Source organism: Hylaeus volcanicus, chromosome 5 (assembly GCF_026283585.1).
Source record: "Hylaeus volcanicus isolate JK05 chromosome 5, UHH_iyHylVolc1.0_haploid, whole genome shotgun sequence".
NCBI classification, from domain to species: domain Eukaryota; kingdom Metazoa; phylum Arthropoda; class Insecta; order Hymenoptera; family Colletidae; genus Hylaeus; species Hylaeus volcanicus.
In genome coordinates this window covers 25,488,185-25,498,137 of record NC_071980.1, presented here as the reverse complement: position 1 = coordinate 25,498,137, position 9,953 = coordinate 25,488,185, and the positions used below count along the sequence as shown (strand labels likewise).

Here is a 9,953-nt window from a genome sequence, read left to right as displayed (position 1 = left end):
ATTGCATGAGATGTCTATGAGGGTTGTATATGGTGAGGATGTCTATGGAGACTGCCTATGATGAGGATGTCTCTAGAGGTTGTATAAAATGAGGATGCCTATGAGGTTGTCTATAGAGGTCGTATATAATGAGAATGTCTATGAGTGTTGTGTATGATGTGGATGTTTATGGAACTGCTCATGATGAGGATGCCTGTAAAGTTTGTATAAAATGAGTATGCCTATAGAGGTTGTACGACGAAGCTGTCTGTTGAGACTGTATTCGAGGATGACTACAAAGACATTTATACATGTAAGTGCGTCATTTGATGAATGAAGAGGCTCGCTGCCTTGCTGGCGAAACGTGTAAGTATTTTATCGAAAGGGCACGGGTTGCACTCGGTAGCCTCAATCAGTATCAACCATGAAGAATCGAGCCGTGAAAGCCTCAAATATCTTATTTATGGTGGCGTGCGACGATCGCGAAAATAGGATTAAGGATGGCTAAACCGAGGCGATGACAGCGAAAAGAAGGAATAAATCGGATGAATCGTAAACAAGCAAAGTAACGAGATGGCGATTCGTTGAAATTTCAACTCAAACTTTTCCGACTTTCGCTTACTACCCTGTGGCTTTATGTCTTGGAGGAGTAAACGGGTCGAGGACTGCAGCCTGGAGATTTATGCATCGTAGAAACCCACTCAATGAAAATCTGGCGTCTCTTATCCGGCGCGACGTTTGCTCCAACAATGAAATTTAAAATGTCACGCATCCTGTGGTCCCGGTGCTCTTTCACGCCAGCCAACACTGGTTACCCCCGCGGAATTGGGAAATATGGTATCACGATCATTCGAAAATTACTGAGAAATCTAGATTCATAATCATTCACAAATAATTATGAAACCTAGATTAAAAATATTTCACTGGTTGAGAAACTTGGATTCACAATCATTCATAAATCATTGGGAAATCTAGATTCGCAAGTTATTGGGAAATATGGATTCACAACCATTCCCAAATTATTGGGAAATGTGGATTTACAATCATGCACAAATGATTGTAGAACATGGATTCACAACCATTCCCAAATTATTGGGAAATGTGGATTTACAATAATTCGCAAACGACTGTAGAACATGGATTCACAACCATTCGGAAATAATTGACAAGCCTAAATTCACAACCGTTCACAAATGATTTAGAAACCTAGACTCACAACGATTCACAAATGACTGGGAAACTTGGATTTTCTGCATTCACGATCTTTCACAAATGATTGGGAACTCTTATTCGCAACCATCCGCGAATGATTGCCAGCACCGAGTTCGCATTCATTCACAAGCGATGTCCTGTACGACCAAACGGTAACCCTCGCGGAGATCGCGAACCCTGCCAAAAAGTGACGCAACGAAGACCTCATTTTGTTTACCGAACCGTCTTGGTTGGACGATTGCAGAGAGCAGAAATCGTTCCCGTGACATCCGGGCTTGTTGCGTCGAGGAAATTAAAATAGTGACAATCGGACGGAGCCAGCGAGCCGGAAGCTGTCATCGGTGCCTTGCACCCTCGGATTCGGGACCACGCGATCGCCGGAAGTCACCGGTCCTTTCGCTTGAAAGGTTAGAAAGAGGATTCCTAGGCGGAAAAGTCTGCGCGATAGAGTCAAGCCGTCGTCCTTCGTCCTTCGCGACGGGGGTGGCAATATAGCGGGGGTGGCTGTGGCGGTGGTGGTGGCAGGTTGGTGGGGGCACGAAATAAGGGTAGTTTTCAAAGGTGGGGGCGGCGGTTCGTCAGTTTCCGGGTTGTTCCGGAGTGAGTTGAGGGCGTCGTGGGGGCGTCGCGGGGGGCGGCGGAAGGAGGGCGTGCAGGAGCCGCGGGCCACGACACGACGAAGCGTCGCGACGTCAGTAGAGCGCCGCGCTATCGACCACCGCCACGAGACACCGTCGTCGTGGTCCTCGTCTTGGTCTTCATAGTTGTTGTCTTCCAACGGTATCCTTCCTGGTGTATTCGCGTCTTCGCGTTCGGTGACAACTCGAGCCCAAGTTCCACGGTGAAGGGTAGAGATATTCGTCGCCGGGAAACACTATCGGTGACACGGAGAAGCGAGGGAGGATTTAATCGCGCTAGATCATCCCTTGGATCTACTCGGACGCGCCACGTGTCCTTTGCACGCGTGTCCATCGAGTACCCGCCGCGTCAAGGTCGTGGAAGCAGCGTGCGTCTGTGCATGAATACACACTTAAACCACCGTCGTCTAAAGAGCCACCCCGTGTGATACCCAATGACTGTCCATCCAGGGACCACGGGAGACACATGTTCGTTATAAGGTCAGTGCACGAATTATGTGTACCCGGTGTCTTCGTAGCTGCGTCGATGAGAGTACCTTCGTTTAGTTTTCTCCTTCGTTTCCCACACGACACACCGCGGCCGAAGAAGACAAGTCGCCGGTCGCAATGTGGATGCAACCGACGGTTTACGACGTTGCTGTTAGACGGTAACGGATTTCTATTTCACGCTTTCGATGTGCCCACGTTGCGTTCAGTAGTTTGCGAATATTTTCGAAGCGATTCGCGTTTCGAGACGCGACACGGTGTTCGGGAACTTCGCGCGGACTCGTTTGCCGATATGCGAATGGTTGCGTTTATGGGGTTCGATGTTTATTGGCATACGAGACGAAATACTTTGTGCTTGCATTGTTCCGTAGCGATGACTACTGCGATCGCGACTACTGTCGTGGAATATCATCATATTTTTCAAGTTTTATCGTACTTCTGGCGAATAGCAACGGATCGTAGAAATGTTTTGATAAGGGGTTGGCGGGGTTATTGACAAGTTCTTGGGAATGGTTTCGAAGGTTCTTGGTTAATCTCATATTTGTGTTTGTACGATTAATAATGTTGTCGTAGAATTTTATCATGTGTATTGGAGATCTATCATATCCTTGGTGAAAACTAACAGGATAATGTAGGTGGTTGAAAAGCTTTTGAGATTCTTGTTTCATTTGAACTCCTGTGGAATTTAATCATACTCTTGGTGAATACAGTGATCGACAAGTTCATACGACTTTCTTGGGGTTCCTATTCCGTTTCAGACGCGTGTCTCTTACGATTAAACTTTCCATAGAATTTCATCATACTCCTATACTTCATCATACTCCAATAGGAACGTGTCACAGAAACATTTGCGCTCAATGGAGATGGTCGAGACTTTGAGAGAGATTTTCTTTAATCTTTTTGTTTAACAGTGATTCGCAATTTTCCTTCGATCGAATTAAAAAAGAAAAAAAAACCAGTGAGTGTTTACAGTCGGCCAAGAAACGTTGCTGCCTGTTCCAGACCTAAGTTAAAGAGATAGACCATTTTCTATACTTCTGTCATACTGCGTTGTCTTTGCTTCCCGCGCATCTACTCGTCTCTGTTCAGAATTTTCGATAAAAATACGCAGAGATCGAAAGATTCTCCTTTATTGAAATTATCCATGGGCAAATTAACCCCACAAGCGAATTGCCTGAGTGCAGAGAATACCCGGAACGAAACGGCCGTGTGACGTAACGAAATCTCGGCTGGCTTTCGCGCAGATGAAAACACACACTTCGGGATTTCCCTTAGCCACTGGAGACATTACCGAAACGGAGAATTTCATAGGGTGGAGACGATCCAAACCCTCGTGACACATACTCGTGCACGCAATAATGGCTCTTATATGAAGATTCGTCAAAAGCGAGACCCTTCGACGATATTTCCAAGTCAACGACGTTCTCGCCTGTCCCTCGTTTTGTTCTCCGACCACACGAAGAACCACGTATGGCTACGAGGGGGCGGATTCCAAAAGATTCTGTGCTCGACGACGCGCTTTGTCTTTTGACCTCTAGAAATTAACTTAAACACAAATGAACGGAGCAGAGAGATTTTCCTATACGTAACACCACCCCCTTGAGTTAATTATCCTGATTGAGAATTTTTTGATCGAACCTGCTTCCCAATCGCTTGATCTTGTCACACGTGTAGACAGGAATGCACAAAGTGTTGCGTTGTGCACGACTCGATTGCAGAACAGTAATATTTATATTGTCAGATAGAGAGTTAGAATTATTTCTCAATATTATTCTATGAATGCCAATGCCTTCGTATTTTTTAATTCACAGTAGAGATGTCTATCACTAGCAATGTTGCTGCTCCTCATCTGTTTCTATTTCTTTCTATTCTATTTTCTTCTTGTTTATATCTTTTGTCTTTATTTAAAAAAAAGAAATGCCACTCACTCGACGTTCCAAATATCATCCCATCTCAATCTACCGTGCTCATCGATTTTCAACAAACAACCGTCGCTAAAAAACAAAAGTTTACATAGTTTACATTAATAGTCCCCCGGGTCGAGTACGGATGTGTCCAGAGATATATCGCAATTGGGAAGCACCATAGGTCTCCCCGTACTTATCGATTTGGCGTTAGGATCGATTTCCCTCGTCATCGCGCCGCGTTCAGATTCGAAACGAAGCGGAATCCTCTCGGCGGGGTTAATGAAATTAGAAAAAAAAAAAAAGAGAATCCCTCTCCCGATTAAAAGTCCAATCCGAATTAAAAGGATCCCGAACCTGGGAAACTTGAAAGGTTGCCAGTGTTTCCGGTCTCTGGGTTAGCGAATTGGGATGTATACTTTAGAGCCAGCGTATATTACGGGATCGAACTATATAGTTTAGCGAGTTGGACGCGGCCGAAAGCGCGCGTTTGAAGACGTTGGCGAAGAGGGCGGCCGGGCTGAAAGGGAGAGAAGAGGAGGCAAACCTTTCATCGCATTGAATTTCAAATCGTCGTATCTCCCTGGAGGAATTGGCACCGATCCAATCGCGATTCCACGCTTACCTGCTTGCACTCCCTCTGTTTCCTGGATCTTCCTCCTGCTCTTTTTTTTTCTCTCTCTCTCTCCATCTTCCTTTCTCGATCTCGCTCTTTCTCTCTTGCCCCTTTTATATTCGTGCTCGTAATCATGTCGTATATCGGGGACGAGCAAAACTGGGTCGTTGGAACCCGCAAGGCACAGGGAACACGGAAGAAAAGGGCAACGCAGGAGTGCAAGGTGCCTTGACTTTCTCACCCTGAAACTTCGAGTGTCGTAACAATTGGTACTTCGCGCAAGACAACCTTCTCGAGCCCGGAATCACTTGACTTTCTCATATCGAAGCTGTCACGGTTGGAACAATCTTTATTTCGTGCTGGGCGAGCTTATTATCCCATGAATGTCATGATAGTTTTCGATAGGCGGATTTTATGCATTTATGATATAAATTGATGTATTAAATACATACTAAACAAACTAAAAAAGGTATGCGCACAAAATGAAATTGAAGTATTATTTGATTAATTGGAGAATATATTGAATATGTATATGTATATGGATTTATGATATAAATTGATATATTAAATACGTACTAAACAAACTAAAAAAGGTATGTGCACAAAATGAAATTGAAGTATTATTTGATTAATTGGAGAATATATCGAATATGTATATGTATATGGATTTATGATATAAATCGATATATTAAATACGTACTAAACAACCTAAAAAAGGTATGTGCACAAAGTGAAATTGAAGTATTATTTTATTAATTGGAGAATATATTGAATATGTATTATGTACATTTTTTTAATGTTTCCTGCATTACTCTACGCCATAAATACACAAAATCAGCAGTCTAGTTGTGGTAGTCATTGTTTAGTGTAAGGAAAAATTCTTAACCCAAGAATTACCTGACTTAATCACCTTGACACTTTGGATGTCACCAATCGTTTCTTTGCGTAAAATAAGGTTGTTAATTCCAGAATGACATGACATTCCTAACTTCAGAACGAGTCGACTCAATCACCTTAAACCTTTGAATGCCACCTACAATCGTTACCTTGTGCAATAGAAATTTCTTAACCCTAGAATCACTCCATTTGGCCACCTTGAAACAACGAGTATCATGACATTTGTTAATTTGTGCAAAACAAGCATCCTAACTTCAGAACGAGTTGACCTCACCATCTTGAACCTTTACATGGCTACCAACATCGTTATTTCGTGGAAGAGAGGCTTCGTAAGCTCAGAAATATCCGACTTAATCTTCGGAATTAACTTCAAAATTGTAAGGCCCCGTTTGGAGGAACCTTTAGAAACGCACGCATGTCAGTCGAGACGACAGAAATTCCTGTTAAGGTTGACACTAGTAATGCTAAGGTATGCGATTGCGCAAACACGAAGACAGGTCGCAATGTCGACGTCACCGACGCCCCTCGGTCCGTTGACTTTCGCGGTTGGCCATAAATAATCGGGTAATAATCGATACGTCCAACATTAAGTGGAGAAGCCCGCCAAAATATTGGCCCCGTACAACAGGTTGTATTTTTCACGGGGGACTGACGTTTACACGCCGTGGTTATTTATCTGTAGTTTTGTCAGAAGCGATTGTTAACTCTTTAAGGGACGACCCGACCTTAACGAAATCACTGGAGCTCACTGTTCGACTCGATGCGATTCGGAGGTGACGTTTGAGCTGTTCACTTTGAAAGTGGCACGAACTCGTCTTTTTGTAAAATGGAGTTTTTGTAAGCAGTGATTACCATATGTACACCCTCGCTCATAAATAAGGGGACGCTCACTACTTTCAATGAATAATTAATAATGTGCACCGTAAATTATTACTATACACAACATAGTTGATTCGCAATTTTTATTAGATATTTGTGATGAATGTGATTGTGTGAATGACTATTGTGGTGATTGTGATAAAAGCCATGTGTTTTACAATGTATGCAATTACACCTATTTCCTTCGTACAATTAAATACTTAATCTTCGCGAATGGACATTGTCCATAGTCCGCAAAAAAATATTCATAAATAATCTATTATCGTTGTTAATAAAATAATATCAAACGCTGAAGATTATGAAAGGTTTATTGAACGGAATGTTGCAAGCTTTACCATTCCTCGAATCCGACATACGTTTAAAGTATAATGCTCCCATTGCTTTATTAATCCCCTGAGAGTCTCGTTTTTACTGGCATCGAATAAACTTATTTAAATGAAAAACATTTCTGATACCAAAAAGATGAACGAACCTAATAATAGACACTGGGAATACAAGAAACAGTCAGCCTGGGCTTTATTATCGTCGGATCCGATAGTACCCCGGATGGTCGTTGACCGACATCTGGAAAATATGCCTTCGTACTATTAACCTCTTTCAGCTCTTTTTATTCGTTCCATTAAGAGTCCTTTTACATCCCTCTGAATGGCGGACTTCCGTTTTTCTAGGGTTAAACGTTTCATTTAGGACGCGCAATTTTTCCCTTCGTTTCTCTTGCTCCGGATGAATTTTTTTTCTAAAGTGAATGTAATTACAGTGAGTTCCATTTGAGAGGCGCGAAAGCTCCCTGTCTAAGAGACGCGCGATTATTACCACTAACTCTAATCAGCACGTTTCACATTCGAAGGTATATAGATAACAACGTTTGTACTTTTGACGTCTAAGAGGCGTATTGAAGCCAGTGTCTCTTACACAGGGTTCACTGTACACAGTTCTAGCTTCTTTTCAATATTGATAATCTTGAGTTCTTTAATTTAAACCTATCAAGCTGATCTATTTGACCCATGTACTTCAAACTTTCTTTTAGTATCACTTAATTCTTGACGATGATTTTACTTTAATATTTGGAGGGACAGCTATCATAGCAGAAAATCAATTTTATAATCAATATTATTATAAAGGTAACTCTAACTCCGTTAATTTTCTAAGTTTATTAATAAAACTTCAACTGTGCATTCTTAAAATTACACACTTTCACAAAATAACACAAAACAATCGATTTTCATTTATCTAACAAGGCAGAAATCCCCTTTAACGCTACGAGTGCCAGGCATAATCATGAAAACGATTGCGAAGCTAAACTTTATTCTTATACAATTGAAACTATTTATATAGCGAACATCGTTCCATGATCAATGATCTGTCATTCTATAACTATACTACCAACACTTGCGATAGTATTTATTTCTACGATTCACGAGTCCTATCCAGGCTTCTTTCTTCAGAATGAATTTTTCGATTCCTTAATGAAATTCCCTGCGACCCTAACATGAAACGGCGACCGACGCGTCAACGTTCGCGTGAGAACAGACAGAAGAATCTTTTACTGCCGGTCCCATAAAACGGGCGCGGTGTTTACACAGGGCACGGTAACTAATATAAAGTTACCGTATTCGCGTGCGCATCGACAGGAATGTTGCGCAACAACCACCGCCGTTTTCGTTCCGAAACTTGCGACATCCAGATTTATATATCGACGTCGAGCGGTGGGTGCAGTGTACCTGTTTACGTCCCGCGTCGCAGGGACTCCGCTGTAAATCAAATTCCGGCGTCGCGCGGTCCCGGCATTGTTCGATACCAGTATTTAAAGTGCATCCAGCACGAGCAGGTGCCGTTACGAGACGGATTCGCGCTTCTTCGGCCAGGTCAGATACGGCGCGCTTTAGAACCTACAATAAAGTCAGTTTACTACGGTTCATTGAGACTGGTATCGCCCCCCGATTGTTGATCTGTGTTCATCGACGATCGTAAAACGCTTCTCGACGATCCCCGCGGACTGGACCAGCTCATTTCGCTATCGCTTCTTCCCGATAGCTCATGCTCGCCTACGATTACAATGTTGCTTCTTGTGTTCTTGCTCGATAGACAGGCTCCATTCAAAATCAACGCGTTTGTGAGCATTGAATTAAACACGTAATATCTTCGAGACTAAATCTTCGAACAATTGATGCTAAATTACGAATGCATTTATTAATCGAACTGAATGTATTTAAACAGAGTGGAGAAATCGAATGTAATAACCGGTATTTAAAAAAGGGACGCTATATCATATTTGACTAGTCTTTTTATTTCGTTCACGAAGGGCTTTGCAGAACAGACTTTAAGATGTTCTTTTTTTAATAAAACAGAAATGGTATGAAAATTTGAAATGAAAGTGTGATACACATGATTACAATGAAAAGTGAGAGCTGATGTTTAATATAGACAGGCGTATTTACTTTTTAAAAAACAAAATCGTGACACCTCTTTTGAAAAACTCTTTACAATGTTTCGCAAACGGCAGATTTAAAATCGGGCTTGACGTTCATATCGAAGTGACCATCGCTTGAGAGTTTTTCTTTCCATTTTTCCCGGAATGGTACTTCGATTCGATTTTTCTGATATACTACCACTCGTTATAATAATGTATCGACAAAGTTTCACAAGGGATGATAGCGAACTGGGAAATTCAGGGAATTTTGAACCATAGTGTGTAAGTAGAGTAAGCGGTGTAACTAGAGTATGTAAGCAGTTCATCCGTGACAGATAACCATTTTTCATTCGTGCCATAATACGGTTAGGAGGCTGAAATCGGCATTTTAAAAAATTCAGATATTTATTCTTAGCTAGTTATGGCTTTAGAGTTTTCACTTTTTACACCTATGTACATTTGAACATTAATAATTCTTCTGAAGTACTTTTTGTACGTACTTAAGAGAATTTGTGGATCTCGAAATGTTCATAAATATAAGATAGAGCAAATTTCTGTTAATACTAGCTAGAGCATAGTTTAAGAGATACTGACTAAATGAAATATTCATGAATATCGGTGACTGTAAATTTTTAAATATACTAGTTGGATCGTGATGTCATAATTATCGGTCGGAGCAAATTTGTATAAACACCAGCTAAAGCATAGTTTCATAAATATTGCCTAGATCAAATCATTATAAATACAGGATGGAGTAAATTTTCATTAATTATTGCTACATCAAATTTTTATAAGTACTAGCTGAATCATAGTTTCATAAATACTGCCCAGAGTATATTTTTATGAATGCAAACTGAATACAATTTTCATAAATACTGGTTAGAGCAAATTTTTACGAATATTAATTGGAGAAATTGTATCATAAATACTAG

General features: G+C 41.3%; 2 protein-coding genes across 4 annotated transcripts in view; one reads left to right on the top strand and one right to left on the bottom strand.

Moving 5' to 3' along the window:
* LOC128876535 (uncharacterized) overlaps nt 1–9,953 on the bottom strand; it is a 72,159-nt gene that overhangs the window by 13,626 nt on the left and 48,580 nt on the right. The gene's annotated exons all lie outside the window — the stretch shown is intronic.
* Nucleotides 1,910–9,953, top strand: part of LOC128876532 (uncharacterized) — a 137,183-nt gene continuing 129,139 nt past the window's right edge. The window contains exon 1 of one of the 2 annotated variants that reach the window (XM_054122988.1): nt 1,910–2,309. In XM_054122988.1, coding sequence (XP_053978963.1) covers nt 2,296–2,309 — 14 coding nt within the window. In that variant the 5' untranslated portion in view covers nt 1,910–2,295. Of the gene's footprint in view, nt 2,477–9,953 lie in introns of both variants that reach the window. The other variant, XM_054122986.1, reaches the window with a different exon arrangement.